This window comes from Ceratotherium simum, chromosome 34 (genome assembly GCF_057802395.1).
Source record: "Ceratotherium simum simum isolate JZ-2026a chromosome 34, ASM5780239v1, whole genome shotgun sequence".
NCBI classification, from domain to species: Eukaryota; Metazoa; Chordata; class Mammalia; order Perissodactyla; family Rhinocerotidae; genus Ceratotherium; species Ceratotherium simum.
The window spans coordinates 8,399,695-8,415,831 of record NC_141933.1 but is presented as its reverse complement, the minus strand read 5'-3'; the positions used below and the strand labels follow the sequence as shown (position 1 = coordinate 8,415,831).

General features: G+C 54.6%; 1 protein-coding gene across 11 annotated transcripts in view; it reads right to left on the bottom strand.

Moving 5' to 3' along the window:
* The window catches only part of NRXN2 (neurexin 2), a 108,128-nt gene that overhangs the window by 64,102 nt on the left and 27,889 nt on the right, over nt 1–16,137 (bottom strand). For 6 of the 11 annotated variants that reach the window (XM_087422709.1, XM_087422715.1, XM_087422710.1 and 3 more), the window contains 3 exons: nt 15,232–15,303; nt 10,738–11,039; nt 3,125–3,148 (listed from right to left, as the gene is read on the bottom strand). In XM_087422709.1, the coding sequence (XP_087278835.1) occupies nt 3,125–3,148; nt 10,738–11,039; nt 15,232–15,303 (398 nt within the window). The remainder of the gene's footprint in view (nt 1–3,124; nt 3,149–10,737; nt 11,040–15,231; nt 15,304–16,137) is intronic. The other 5 variants (XM_014792941.2, XM_087422717.1, XM_087422714.1 and 2 more) reach the window with 3 other exon arrangements.

Here is a 16,137-nt window from a genome sequence, read left to right as displayed (position 1 = left end):
CCTTTACCATTTTCCAGAACAATCTCATTTTACCTCTCAGACTCTCATCTATGAAAGGGGTTTCACAGCTCCCCTCACTCCCACTTCTCCCAGGCTTGCTTACTCTGAAGATCAAATGAGACAATGAAGTGAAAGCACTGAACTCATCGATAGCTAGCTACGTGACCCCAGGCTTTCTCCAGGCCCCAGTTTGCCCTTCTGTTAACTGGGAATAATTTCTGCCTGCTGCCTGAAATCTAGGCATTCATTGAGTTTAAATGTTATAAAACGTGAGCGCTATTTAGAAGAACCAAAGCCCCCAGTGGATGTACAAAGAACTCTTATTATTTTTACAAGAGTACTTCTATCAGCCTGACCACACTTAACCCAAATCTCTCCACTGGTTGGCCTTTTTGGTCTGCATCCACTCTCTCCCCCGAGGAGAAATAATCAAGTTAACAAGAAAAGAGTCCATATAAATGAGTCAGTAAAGATATATACAAAACCAACCGGAATGTGGATGAGGAATTTCTGAACAGGTGGAACCCGTCTCCCTTTCGGTGCCCTGTTCTCCGACTCCAGCCTGAAAGAGCTGATCCCCGGGACGGGTTTATGAGGCCGCCAAGAGGCAACCAGCTTTGGTCATCAAGCAGTAACACTCACGCAGGAAAGCTGGACTTTAAAAACAGAATTTAGCAGGAACTTTCCTTGCCAAGCTGAAACCAGACAGGGTTGGGTGATTCTTAACCAACTTATCCAAGTCACCCAGTCTTTTCTTCTCCTCCCCAGGCCCAATTCCTGAGGCATTCTGGGATTTCATGTAGTTATTTGTGGACTGATTCCTAAGAAGGGACGGTAATAGGATCTCCGCCGGGGCCAGAGACGCTGAATTCTCCAGGGTGTGCTATGGGAAGGGAATCACTTCTTTACAAAACATCCCTGCCCTGGAAACCCGGAGCTAATCAGTGAACATTTCATAAAGCTTAATACAATTAGAATTCCCTTTACAGAGTACAGATGCTTTCACTTCCATCACCCTTCCTGACCCTCACACTGACCCCATGAAATAGGCAAGGCAGGGATGTTATCAGCCCGTTTGGTAGACGAGGAAACAGCTTTAGCCCAGTTCACAGGGTCAATTTTTAACTGAATTGAGACTAGAAGGAAGGTCTGCAGGGTCCTAATTCTCGGATGGTATTCCCCAGGTGCTTGGGGTGTGCCACATGGGTTTATCTTGCCTCCCTTCTGTCCCCAAAGGCACAGGTTGGCCATCCAGTGAAGCTCTAAAAGAAAGAGTTCTGGATGTCCAGCTCCTGGTAGGGACACAGTGGCCTGGCTGAGGGGTTGGCAGCAGCTGACTCCTAGAAGCAGCAGCTGGAGAACAGAACTGCCTGGCTCCATTTGAACACTGAGTGGGAGTGGTCAGATGAGGTCTTGGATTGTGGGGGGCTAGGATGGCTGTGGCCATGGACACTAGCTCGGAGACAGGGCTATCACGGGTTTGTGGGTGCAGGGAAACATGGACCTGCGAAAGCATCAGAACAGGCCAGGCGTGGCCTCAGAGATAGAGCCTCCTGGGGAGGTGGAGAGCCACTGAGATTGGGAGCCCCAGCTACCGTGCTTCTCCCCTAGCCAGCCAGGCAGCCACGCGGACCTGGGAGGCTGGGAAGGCCAGGCAGCTGCCCAAGCAGCGCAGGCCCCATGGGAGCAGACACGTCCATCTGCAGGGTCCCCAGCCTGGTGCTCAATCACTCTGCATTATTAATAGGTGATGACTAACCGCCTGCTGCCGCAGAGCCAGGACCCAGCAGACAGGAGGGAATCCCAGGGGATGGCGTACAACGAGGCCTGCAGGCACACACTCCAAGGAGAGGCGAAGAGCACAGGACCAGCCTCAGCTCCTTCCCTGCTCCTGCCCGTCACGGCCCCCACAGCCTACTTCCATCCAGGCTCAAACACACACAGTCACGCAGCCTCCATTCACATCAGCGTTTACACACGTAGAGTCACCAGCAGAGTCTCAAACACACAGTACAGTCTCCCACTAACACCCCCTAAATGTCACACCAACATTTACACACAGTAGCACCCACACACCAAGACACACCAGCTGGGTTTACAGACACCCACACCAACACTCACCGGGACTGAGCCCAACCCAAACAGCGGAGCCTGGTGACAACTACCCCGACTTCACCCCTGCAGGCCTCCTCCTCTCACCCCCTCAGGGCCATGCGGGGCAGGCAGGGGCCAGAGAGAGGACAGGAGATGGAGGGGAAGGAAGACAGTGTGAAACACAGTGTTAGTCAGAGCAGCAGAGCGGTGGGGAAGACTGGACGCTGTCCCTGGTGGGGGAAAAGACCATTCATGCCATGCAAAATGTAGGGGAGACGGAACCAGGAACCCTCAGGGCTGAGAAGTGAGGGAGGGGATGTCACCTCTTCCCTGGCAGCCAGCATGGGGCAGCCCCCAAACTGATATGAACTTGTGATTTGAAAGTACTCTGGACTGGTCCCAGGCTGCTCTGCATCTCCCAAGGCCATTCCCTCACCCCCTGGGGAACCTGCCCAGCTGGCTGCCACTGGAGGTGTCACCCCCAGCCCCCTCCCCCAACTCGAGGGGCCCGTCCGGGAGCTGACAGTGGGCAGAGCGTAGCATGTCATGGGATGGTGTTTTCCATGGATTTTCAGGAGACCAAGAAAGAAACTAAATCAAAGAGAAAAAACGAGGGAGCGGGGGAAAAAAGGAAGAAAATAAAGCAATAGAAATAAGCAGCCTGGCATCGGGGCTGGTCTAACCAGAGCCGATGAACGTGGGGCCTGCCCCCAGGTCTCTCTGGCCAGGAATCTGAATTCAGAAGTCAGGGGTTAGGGCAGGGACAGGCCAAATTCCTCGATCTCCATTTGTCTTTTGGATTTGAGGTTGGACCAAAAAAGAAACAAAAGGGAAAGAGGAAAACTCAAAGAGAGAGAAGCAAAATCTAAAGATTGTCCAGGACGCAAAAAACAATTGGAAGAGCGAAACAACCAAAACCAATCGGGGAAAGGAAACCAAAGAGGGAGAATCGAACAGTTAAAAAAACCCACGGCAAACCAAACGGTAAGACAATTAGAGTGATATCTACCAGATAATGCAGTTTGTTTACCATAGCGTGTCCAATCCCTGCGTGCTTCAGCGGAGATATGGGGAGGGGTGGGGGGTCAAAAACCAACAAAGACAACAACAAAAGAACAGAACGAAAAGAAAAGAAAAATAAAATGACCAACTGTGAAACTCAAGGAAGGAGGAAAAAATATATATCCATATATATTTGGCTGTTTTTTCAGACCCTCTCACCTTAGGTTCTGCTCAAGTATTTTGTTTAAAGAAAATTAAACTATAATGAGAGGGAGAAATGAAACACACACAAAAATTAAATCCCTTCTTTTCCCAGTTGCTCCCCCACCCCGCCTCTGGATTCCTCTTCCCCCCCATGCCCTCCCAGAAGAGCCGGCTGCAGAGAAGGGGAACAGTTAGAGACCTTGGTTAGTAGAGAAGAAAACAACAAAAGAACTGGACCAAGAAAGCAAAGACTTAAAGATGGCCGACATTCCGCAGATGAGACAGAAAGGTTAGTTCGGTTTTTCACTCATTCCTTGCCCCACTTGTCCCTGCCCATCCCTTGGTCCCCTGGGTTATAAGCGTGTTAGTAACACACACAGAGTCGGCAACGGGGTATTCCAACAGAGGGTGAGAGAGGGAAGGCAGGGGGTTAAGAAGCAGACCCAATTATGCAGTATTAGTAAGTCCTATCAGCTGAAATGTTAGGGAGTTGAGGGGAAGGAAGGGAGGGGAGTAAGGGGTGTGAGAAAGGAATGGGCTATTGACTGGGTAATGGACGATGGGTTTGTTGGCTAACTGGTCAACCAGATGGCTTTCCAGAGAACTGGCTAAAGAGCAAGTTGGTGCTGGCCAACTGGCTGACCAGTGACCATGTTGAGTTAATGGGTTAACTGGTTGCGGTGGGCCAGCTGGCTGGCAGGCTGGGAGAAGAGGGGCCAGTGCCCCTAGAGAATCACAGGACTGGCTAGAATGAGAGGCAACTTCATTTGGAGGCAAAGGGAAGGGGTTCCCAAGGAGCATTGGAAGGGGTATGGGTGTCTGCTTTTCCAGGGGATGGAGGATAGGCAAATAGACCCAGGGAGTCACGGGGGAGCGGCACCTCCTCTTTACTTTTTTGTTTCTCTTCCGTGAGAAAGCAAGAGAGAGAGAGTCACCACCAGAACAGGGAAAAGGAAACCTTGCCCTCCATGGGCTGGCAGAGGGCTCCCTCTCATATTACGTCTAATCATCCCAAACCCTCCGCCCTCTCTCCCCTACTCCCACCCATAACCGACTCCTCCTTCCTGCCCAACTTGACTTTTCAGAGCCCACATTTCCCAAAAAGTTCCCCAGCTTCTTCCATCACCCCACTCCGGTTCTCTTATGCTCCTCTGGGCAGCCGTTCCTCCCAGCATTAAGCACTACCACCACCACCCCTACAAGTCCCTGGAATTGGTAAGGCTGTCCCAGCAGCCCAGCCTCCTTCCATGCACATCCATAGACCCCTGAGCCTCCACTCCCCACAGCCAGCACCAGAAACTCATCTCCCCCAAAGACCACACCATAAAAAGGAACAGAGAGGCCCACCGCCCTCTAAAATCCCTAACTCCTCCCTAAACTATAAGCCAGCTTCTATCCCAGTCTCTAGAGTCCCCACCCTGCTGTGGCTCTAAGTTCATTTTCTCTTCTCGTGGCTAAAGACAGCAGCAATGATCACCTTCAAAATTACCCTGGTCTTTGGGGAGGAGGTGTCAAAGGCACTGAGGCAGCTTCCATTAGGGTATCAGAGGTGGAGGGACACCATTGCATCATGTCTATTAAATACTAAACTGCACACCCGAGATTGTGATTATGAGAAATAGAGTTATCCTACGGACAGATCCATTAGTTAGACCATTATTATAACCAGTGGGCACAGGACTAATTCAGTAAGACAATTAATAAGGGCCTTGTATAATTAAAACTAACAGAATTCAATATTTAGCAGCTAGAAGAAGGGCTGAATAACCAATATTAATTATTAGTGATGCAGAAGCAGTTTACCTAGCAGGATGACAAGAGTCTCATTGCAGGTACAGTGATGGGAGCAAGGGGACAACCCAGGACACAAGGGTTAGTACTACCAGCCTGTAGGACTGTCGTGAAATGAAAAGGCCAACTAGTCAGGACGAGAAAAAATTAGCTTCAAGGTGGCTAAACTAATTGCATCAAAAAAGATAAGAGTTGTCTGGTATCACTGTACTAGTCGAACAAGGCAGGAAAAAAAAGGCATTGGAGGTAAAAATCCAACTATTACTCTTGTTGAGTTAGAACTGGTTGTGGAGACTAAAATAAGAAAAACAAAGTTTTCAACTTTCATGGACAATTTTTATTTTTAACCAGCAGAACAGCAAGTTAAGAAACAGGAGTGAGAGGGAAGAGATGTGAGTTCAGAGCCTGGGCCTCCCACTAATGTGTCAAGACAGCCAGGCTTCCTCTGAAAATTGGCAAGGTTGGAGTGGGTGAGAGGGGGCCCCTCTAGACCTAGGGATTATTGGTCCAGGACCCAGGCCATGGTGATCACGGCCAAGGGGGCAATTGTGGCCAAATAAATAGAGTGGAGCTTCCACTTGAACCCATGCCTGGTGGCCTGCGACCCAGCACAGGGAAGGGGGACATGGGAACTCAGGTCTTCCCAAATGCAGGGATCTGGAAGCCTGAGGCTTCAGACTAACAAATGAACCATGATGGCTTTTCTCCACTCACAGAAACAGCTCGAGGGCTTCTGGAAGTCCAGGAGCACAAGAGTGACAGGACACGATGAGGGAGGAGGGCATCAAGTCATCAAGGGGACAGGTCAGTCATTATATCCAGTGTAACGTACCGCCATCTCCACCTTGAACTCTGAGTGCATTTCTAGCCCCTCAGGAAAGCCAAGAGGAGGATTATACACACAAATCACAGAAATCTGCATGAACGCAATCTCTGCAGAGCTTGAGCAAGCGAAGCTCAGCACAGAGAAAAGAGGAGCCCACTCCACTCAGAGATTAGAGGGGCCCGTTTTCAGAGAGACAAGCAGAACATTCAGACGGTTTTGAGATTTGGGAATATCCAAGAATGGCAGAACCACAAGACAAACTACAGCCGCCTTTGCATTTTGCACCAATGACAACCACCAGGCCCTCTCTGGGAGGCAGAGAAATGAGTGGCTTCAATGTCAGACAGACTTCCAACTCCACCACTCCTGTCTGGATAACTTTGGGCAAGTTCTTAAACCTGCTGAGTCTTGATTTCCTCATCAATAAAATGGGAATATCTCCCACTTCATAGGATTGTTATGAAAATGAGGTCAGATACAAAAGAGAAAAGAAAACCTTGAACTCAGGGGCTGGTGAGGAGGGATATGACAGTGTCATCAGAGAACTGCTGTAAAAAAGGGACGCAGTCCTGAGAAAATTCAGAGGAGGGGGTGGGAGAGGCTTTCTCCTGGCCTCATAAAGCAAAGAGTTTTTCCTAGAGGACAAGAGGTCATTCAATGTTTGTATGAAGTAGATCTGCTGGGTCCTCGTGTCCAAAAGCTCACCGATTGGCTTCAACGAACCAGAAAAACCACCAGAATAACAACTAAAAACATTCAATAGTTGCTGGTATTCAGGCCTCAAGGAGCTTACCACCTAGAAGCAGAGAAAAGAAATGAGCACAAATATTGACCACACAGATGGAATGTGCTGATAGGACTAGAACACAGCAAAGAAGGGAGACTGGCTGGGGGTGGGAGGTCAAGGAAGGCTCTATGACGAAGGTGGCACGTTATGTTAGGCCTGAGGGATTGAAAAAAAAAAAAAGAACCCCGAAGGAAAAGGGTAGCAGCGAGCCCCTCGCGCTCCCGTGGCGCCAGGCACAAGGCTTTAAGGCCCCACCTCAGGTAGCCATCGAGGCTCCTCCCACTTTGCCCACGAGGAGCTAAGCTCAGAGGTTACATAACTTGCCTCAAGACATTCGAGATAGTGGCAGAGCTGGGATTTGAACCCAGTCTGTCTAACTCAAACCCCAGCTCTAGGATTTCACCTGGCAGAAAGGAGGGTGAACGGTGGTGTCTGTGGGAGAACCCTGGGAACAAAGCAGGGAGCCAGGGAAGGCGGTGGAGATGGGGGACACAGAGCAGCACGGTTAGGCCCTAAGACGGTGGGAGATGTGGCAGAGAGGAAGTGGGGGAGGGAGCCCCAAGGGCCTGATGGACCCCATCCTTGGGGGACTCCCTCCTTGGGGTCGGCGGAGTTCCTGAAAATCTCCACACTGACGAGCAGCATCATGGGAGCATGGCAGGAGGAAACACCACTTGATATTTCGGTAGCCAGCTTGTCTTCCCAATCTGGTGCTGGCTCACGATGAAACGGGTTTGCACTCAGCTTGCATGGTGGTGGGAGGAGAGCGGGCCCAGGATTAAAATAGGCCTGGGGAGTCCTCCAAAGTAATCATTCCTGCAGAGATTCTCCCAAGAGACACCTCCGGTCACAGTGGCCTCAAGACTGGGTTCGAAGGGAAAGGAAGGAGAGAGCAAGGTGTCATCTCAGTCAGGCCTCCTCCAGTCCTAACTGCTATGTTCTAAGGGCCTCTTGATGATTCCAGGGACACTTATCTAGTTCAGGGGAAGGGGGAATATTCCACCTCCTTCCAGTCTTTGGAGCTGGCCTTTTGACCCACTCCCACTGCTGCAGAGGCCAAGGGAAGGGAGCCCCCCGCTCAGTGCTCCTTCTGGGGCAGGCCTGCCCCAGGAGGCAGATTCCCCGGCCATTCTAACCACTTGGGGAAAACAGTGTGGAATCTGGTGTTCTCAGATCCTGGCCATCTACCCTGCAAGGCAGAGGCAGCTGTCATTTCTTACCTTACCTCCCATCCTTGCTTCTGGCCCACAAAACCTGGGGAGACAGGACACTGGCTCAAACTACCCCCCCCAACCCATCACCCCTCAGGTCACAAAAGGATTTTTCCAATCGCAGGAGGTCATCTGGACCCTGTATAAACTTGTTTGAGCAGAGTTTCTCCATCTCGGCACTACCCCCATGTGGGCCAGAAAATTCTTTGCTGTGGGGCTGCCCTGTGCATTGTGGGGTGTTTAGCAGCATCTTGGTCTCTCCCCACTAGATGCCAGTACCGCCCTCCCCTGAGTTGTGGCAACCCACAATGTCTCCAGACATTGCCAAACGTCTCCTGAGGGGGCACACTGCCCTCAGTTGAGAACCACTGCTCTAGGGACAACAGGACCCGATAAATTATTCTTAGAAGCCCTGAAAGACAGGCACTCAAAGGGCCTAGTGAGGATGGACTTGGCCTTGAGCAAGGGCAATGAATCCAGGGCACAGCCCTGAGGCTGACCTTCCCCCTGACGGTCACGATGACGTTTAGGGGACGTGGACCGGAGTCAATAAATCCCTCCAGAAACCCTTTCGAAAGAGGCTCTCTTTCAAAGTCTTTAAGCGGACACTCTCTTTGGCCCCGAAGGCCTGCATTCAGGTCAACACGACCTGACCCTGCTCTGACCCATCTGGCAGAACAGGCCAGGAGGAAGTGGTTTCCATCAGTTGCCAGCCTGGACCTACAACTCCAGGACCCCCGAAAGAGGCTACCGTGAGACACAGTCTACACGGGTGCTGCCGAGGCCCCGCCTCACGCCCTCTGTGTGGCTTTCCCACCTCCCTAGCCACAGGCTTCTCCCTCCTCTCAGTGTCTCTTCAGTTCTAGAACATTTTAGGTTTCTGCTGCCTGGTTGGCACTTGCATGGCTCTCAGATTCTGACTCCTCAAGAGCTGAAGGGCTAGGCGGGCAGGGACATGTCGCTTTTCCCTCTGTAACCAGTGTGGATGCACAATACATTGTTGACCACCGGCCCACGGATAAGGACTCTGGGCTTGCAGCACGTTGCCAAAGGCAGTATCAGGTGACAGCACTGGTCCTGGGGAGGGAAAACCAGCAAGAAGCACCGAAGGCAGCTCTCCACCCCCAGTAAAATGTGTGTGGCACCTAAAAGTATGACAAATGTACATGACACAGTCAGGTTTGCTCAGACAGTGGCGACAACACAGGCCAGCCCTCCAACCGGGTCAGAGAACAATGTGACATGAAAAGGGGCACTGCTCTGAGGAGAGTCCTCCCACCAAGCACGCCACTCCCCAGAGCACAGGGGGCACTAAGACCAGGCGCATGGGTGGGAACCCACAGGTAGCAGCAGGCTCAGCAAAGAGCAGGAGGATTAGTCACAGGGAGAGGGAGGCACTGAATAAGGAGGCTTCCCCATCAGATCACCACCCGACGGACGGTGTTGAAGAACAGGTAGGAACAGGTCAACCAGATCCCGACCCCCACTGATAAGCCTTTCAGTGGGAGGAAGGGGAGGAGAAGGAGGATGACGAGGATGATGATGAAGAGGAGAAACAACGGCAGATTGGCCACCACACGACTAGAACCAGCAAGTACAGAAGATAGCTAGTAAGAGAAGGGCTGCAGACCAGCAGAGAGCGCGCCTCCTAGGGCAGGGATGTTCCCGTGCCTGTGCTCTTAGCCTGCAGGAGGGGGAGCTGGAAGGGCTTCCTGCCACCAGCTACAAGAGAAAGCGATGGACCCGAGAGAAAAGGACAGCAGAAGCCTGGGCACCTGGGCACCGAGTGAGCAGGGAAAGGGGTCAGGAGGTGGAGACAGGAGCCACCATGCACGCGCAGCTCTTGAAGAAGGGTCTGGCTTGGCCCCTGCTTGAGGCGGGAATGTCTTTGGGCAGGAAACAAGCTGTGGGGGGTGCTGTCAAGCAGAGGCCTGGCCAGAGAGATGGTCTCACCTCCCACAGTCACCCTGGGCCTTGTGAGAGGCGAAGAGGTCACTACTAAGAGGACAGAGGCGAGGCCCAGAAGCGTCGGCACCTCTCCAGGGGGATGAAACTGGGAGCAGGAGCTGAAGGGACACTGAGAAGAGCCTTGTCCTGCCTGCAGGGCCGACCCAAGAGTCTCCTCTGAGCTCCCACACGTGCTGGCCTAGGAGCTAAGATAACCATGGACTGCTGGGACTCCTGGGCTCCTCTGGAGGGATGGGAAGGGAAAAGAGAAGGGAGTGTGCTGCCCAGAGGAGAGGCGGGACCAAGCACCATCTCCAGTCCTGCTCTCCCTCATGCACCTGCTATGCCTCCACCTTGCTCTGACCCCATCCCTGCCTCTGCCCTAGAAAGGCCCCACCCAAGGGCAGGCCACATCCTGTCCCCACACATGCCTCAGGCTCTCCTTTGTGCCTCTCTGCTTTAGTGTCAGGACACCCACAGCTGCTCCACCAGGCCACTGTCCACACCCCACAGCACCCCAGGTGCTCTATCTCATTCCTCCCATCTCCCAAATCGCCCTCCTGCCAGATCACTCGAGTTCTTAGCCCCAGGTCTCGAAACCCCAGCGACTGCCACCAGTGTGAGCCCAGCCCTTTCCCTTTCCCGAGGCTGCTGCCCTGGGCAGCTCGCAGCCTCCTCCCTGCTCGGCTCCCTGGTCCTCGAAGCCTGCCAGCTGCTGCCGCACTCCTGGACCCTCGCAGCCCAAGCCTCGATCTTCCCCAGAACCACACCTCGCTGCCCAGCCCTGATGCCCCGCACCCACACCCCAGGCGGCCCTCTCTCCACTCCCATTCTGCCCCAGACGCAGCTGCCCCTGGCCTTCTTGCTCCCCCTACCTGGCGCAGGTTTCGGGTGACCCGGACGTCGTGCCAGGCGTTGTCGTTGAACTTGCCGTTGACGGGTTCCACAAGGGCCTCGAAGGCTCCCGAGCCCAGGTTGATGACCAGCCAGACGGCCCCGGACTTGAGGGACAGGTTGACGTAGTCGGCCGACTTGCCGGTGTGCAGCATGAGCCCGTTGCGCTGCAGGGTGCGGAAGGCCAGCGTGATCTCGTCCGTGCTGCTCTGGATCGGGTTATGGGACAGGTCGTAGCAGAAGAACTCATTGCCTTTGAAGGTCGCCACAAACTCCTCCTTGCCTGGACACGGCAGTATGGGGAAACGGGAGAAGGCTGAGTGCGGCGGGGCTCGCCAGACGCCCCTCTGCCCCTCCAGCAACCCAGGCGCGGGTACTGGGCCCCCGGAGCCCCACGGCCCCAACCGCAAGCTTTAGGCCCTCCTCCCTCCCCCGGCCCATCCACCCTCCTCTCTGGACCCTGCCGTCCCCTCTGTGAGAAGTCAACTTCCCCCATGTCCATTTCCAAAGCAAGAGGCTGCTAAGTGGCTCTCACACTGACAGCTGACAATTAGGCTGCCACAGGACCAGGCAAAGCAGCCATTGTCACTGTCTCCTGCCCCACCAGCCCTCCATCGGCCACCCCCCTAACAAAGGGACATGGAAGAGAAACAAGAGGCTCCACCTGACTTCTCCCTGGGGGTGCCCCCCTATGGCTGGGGCGCCAAGGGTCTCCTGAGCGCAGCCCACCTCCCTCTCCTGCCTCTTCTCCAGTGAGGGCCACTCTCAGTGTCGGGGGACAGTTTCAGGCCTCACCATGGGGCATGGGACTAGTAGGCCTGTTGCGCAGCCCTGAGCAGAGGAGGAGAATGGGGAAGCGGGGGGGTCGGGGAGGCAGGGGTAAGACACATGGGAAGGCAATGCAGGGGACAGAAATATGCACCAGGGAGCAGGGGCCATTGGGCGGGGCTTACACGGTGGCCATCATGCCAGCTACCACCCCCACCCCCAGCTTCCTACTCCAACCTGCGAGGACAGCACAGAAGGGCCCTGGGCAGAGAGCCTCTGAGGGGCCCCAGAGGGCAGGCGTGGGTCTCCTGTGTGCCAGGCAGGTGGCCAGGGGCGAGAGTGCGAGGGCAGGCCTGGCCCTCATGCGTGTGTGCGTGTGCATGCGTGTAAGCCCCTGGCACAGGGCTCCTTCCACTGGCACTTTTTAAGCAGAAGCAAAAATGACTGGGAGAGCCTTAGGGATATTTAGCACTCTGTAAGTGGGTGACAAGTGAGAGACACAGGCTCAGTGGAGGGAAGTTGGGGTCCCAGCCCCAAACCTTCACAAGCCAGAGCCCAGAAGAGGGGAGAGAAGCAGAAGTGGAGCCAGGGGAGAGCAGAGGACCTGGACTCTGACAGTGACTGGCTTCTCCTCCCCAGCAAACGGGGGCACAACAGCTTGTCCCGCCCACCTCACAGAGTTGATGGGGGCAACTCACAAGGCCTTTATGGAGTGCAGTATAGGCCCCCAGGCCCGGGAAGGAGCAGGGCACAACGCCGGGGCAAACGTACGGTCCTCAGAAGGCACTTGCCTTCCTGTGGGCCAGGCCACAGCAGCAGGCGCCACGTGTGGAAGTGGCAGCTCTCTGGGTGCATTTTCTGCGGATGTCCCTCCCCTGCACACAACAGCTCCGCTTCTCTCCCTCCGGGCAGGCTGCCCATAGACTCCGTCCTCGCTGCCTCCGGATGCCAAGGCACCAGCTGCTGTCCCAGAGCCTGGCACCCACTCACTGCAGCTGGCAAGGCCCGGTTTCCTGAGGTCACAGGGCAGCGAGACTGGCAGGGGCATGGGCAACATCAGGACAATTAGAACCCCCTCCGCCTACCTAGGGCTCCAGTGGAGAGGGCCAGAAAACAAAGGGGAGGGGTCAAGCAGAGACAAGAGGGGAAGGGGGGGAGGAACAGAGGGAGGCCCTGTAGAGGAGAAAGATGGGCCATCAGGGGCAGAAGGGAAATGGAGATAGGTCAGATCAGTGAGGGACCGAGAGGCAATGGCGTGAAACAATCCGGACAAAGACAAGGAACAAGCAGCAGGGGACAGGTAAGGGTGATGGGAAGAGGGCCAGCAAGGAAAAGGGGACACGGACCTCTGGGGAAGGGAAGCTAAGGCTTTCTCGGGGCCTTACTGTTTCCACAGCAACCAGGCCCGCTGCCCAGGCACTGGCAGAGCCGGGGGGCTCAAGGACCAGAAAAGGGAACATGTTTGACCTTGGGTTTGCCACACGTATGAGTCCCTCCCAGAAGCCGGGCCTCCCCTCCCACTCCCTCACCTTCACTGCGGTCAAAGAAAATGTCATTAAAGGGAGAGTCAAACAGAAAGAAAGGAAAGAATAAGGCAACCACGTGAAAAAGTGATTGGGGCAGAACAAAAGAGGCCAGTGAAAAGGAGAGAGGCGGGCCCAGGGCTGGACCACGGCTGCCAAGGCGAGGTGGAGAAAGGAGCCATCCCTCCACTCCCCCGAGGCAGAACCAGCCATTGTGGAGCTGGAGTCTGCACAGTCTCCACCTCCCACTGCTGCCAGAGACCCAGACAGGCCCAGAGGTGGAAAGAGGCTCGGAGCAGCCAGAGGGAGCCTGAAGGAATTTAAGGAGAGAGATAGAGAAGAGATGAGCGAATGTGAACAAGAAAACCCAAGGCTGGTGGGAAGGACAGAGACAGAACCTGAGTGGGGAAGAGAGCAGCAGGGCCTGAAGGGATTGGTGGGGGGACTCTGTCAGGGTAAGGAGGTGGGGGCTGCCCTGCCAAGGGCGCTCAGAGGAGGACAAACCAGATCTGGGAGGAGCAAGACCTGAAGCACCAGGGGGGCGCTCTGCCCCATCTCTGCCTCGGGGAGAACCCGGAAACTACAACTCCCAGCAGCTCTTGAACAGCAATTACAGCTCCTGATGGCCCCTGGCACAGGAAGCGGGGTAATCGCTGATCTTTGTTTATCTCCCACGGTCAGGGAGTGTGGAGCCCCACGAGGGTCCCCAGTCAACCTAACTGTGGCTAGAAGCCAGTTGTGCTCCTGGATGTCTAAGAGCCGTGAGGGACAGAGCAGCTGCCTCCTCTCCAGGCCCAGCCCCAAGCCCTCCTCTGGGAAGTGCTCCAGTGCCCCCCCCAGCCCCTCCCTACTCTCAAGCACTACAGCTGTCTGTTCTGCTCATTTGGCACTTACTGCCTAGTAACATCTTGTACTGCTCCCTTGAGAGGAAGTGTGATGTGAGAAAGAAGACCTGGGCACTGATGCTGGCTCTTACACCAGCTTTGTGACCTTGGCCCAGAGGCAACATCTCTAAGCCCCAGCTTTCTCCCCCCGACAGAGATGCTAACCATCAGCCTACCTCACAGGTTGCTGTGGGCATCTAGAAAGAGAACAGATGGGGGGTGGCTTCGCACACTGTAAACCATTTCACACATAAACGACTCTCGTACTGGTACGTAACTTTCTGCGTGTGTGCTGCATCTCTCTAGATCAACGAAGAAGCTAACTCCTCTGGACAAAGTCTGCACTTTTCATGTACTTTGCATGTGCCACGCTTTATTGTAGTTATTTGTTAGAACGTCAATGAGTCCCCTGAGAACAGAGACCATTCACCCATTTAAAATAAACGTGCTGAGCACACACCTACGTATGAGCCAGGCACTGTGTAAAGCACTGGGGGATACAATGGAAATACCAAATCACTGTCCTCAGGGAGCTCCGTCTAGTGGGGGAGGCCAACAGGTAAAGTGACAGTATGATGCAGTGTGACCAGGGATATAATGGATGTGTAGACAGAGGGAACGCAGAGGAGTGTCTGGGTTTGCCTGGGGAGCTCAGGGAAGATTTCCAGTGTGGCTGGCCTGGCTGCTTTTGCAAGAGTCAGCTGAAAGACACACCAAATAGCGGGGGAAGAGGGCAAGGATGGCGGACTTCCACACCGACAGAACAGCACGTACTAAAGAATGCAGACGGGACTCGATAGCCCTAGTGCTTGGCACCCACCGGAGCTCCTGGAGGGTGTGAAACTGCCCTGGGAACTACGGGAAGGAGATTCTCTTAAGAGAGGCAGCCTCAGTGCGGAAAAGGAGCTTAAAACCTACAGTCCTGAGACAGGCTGAAGGGCCGCATGCTGGCCTCCGGGGCTTTAGCAAGTCTCAGTTTGCCCATCTGTAAACCAAGGGCAACAAGCGTCTCCACAAAGGGTGGTTGATGCATGCGGTACACTATAAATGCCACATCTCCAAACCAGAATTTGATGGTTAAATGGGGGGGTATCTGCTGCCCAGTCGCTTTCCAGGGACGGGTCTGAACAACCGCCACAAGAGACATCTATGTTCTACACAGAGATCATCGGGCCACCAGTCCCCGTGGGCCTCAGACGGGGCACAAGGGCACACCTTTGCTGACTCAGCTCCCCTGGGAAGGGCGGTTAGCCTGCAGAGGGTGAGGGCTGGGCTCTCTGGGGACCGTGGGGTCACTGACCTTTTGTTGGCTGGTGCACATCGCTGGCTCCTCCTCTCCCGGCCCCCCCCTCGGAGAACAGTAAGGACCCTACTGGAGAAGCAGAATTGGGGAGTCAGGCACAGGGGGCTACCCAGACAGTCCCACCCCAGCCTTGAGGTGACGGAGGGCCCTCTGCAGGGCGGAGGTCCTGCTTGGAGGTAGAGGTGGGGGGGTGGGTGCTGCTCTGGGGACTCACTTGCTTCGGGGCCTCTAGAGTAAGAGCCCATTGACAAACCAAGGGCCATCAGCCCCACAGACCCCATCGGACTCACGACCACTGACTTCTGCCCTTTGCCCGGGGGTGGGGAGACTGGGGTGGAGGAGCAGAAGCCTCACTGCTGGGTTAGGAGCCCCTTCTGCTGACGACATGCAAACAGGCCAGCCCTCAGGACCTGGAGGCAACTGAGCCCTCAATTCTAGCCCCTCACTCACTCTCCCTCCCCTCTCTGCCTCTTTGCTCACACCCTCTCTGCTGGGTCAGAGTTCATGCTCTTCAACTCCTTCCAAAGCCTGACACAGGCACCCCTCCTCCAAAACCTCCCCAATTCACACACCAAACCCCCCTTCTGAGCACTGCCTATCCTCGAGGCAAAGCTAAGTCTCCGTCTACACCTGGTTCATTTTCTACAGCAAGTGTTCTTAATGTCACCTTTGTCCACCTCTTTGCCAGTTACACTGTGGGGCTTCCTGGGGGCAGGGCCATGGTTTCTGCTTGTTCTTTGTCCCTCTATTGTGCCTTCAGAAGGGCTGGGAAGTCCTGCCTGGCTGGAGCCCATATATTTGTGGGGAAGCCCTTTCTCAGGGATGACCCCCACTCCCCACCACGCAGCCCATCAGCACCCAGGCCTCCTCTCCAAAGGCACGTGTTACCACGTCTGGGCTCCA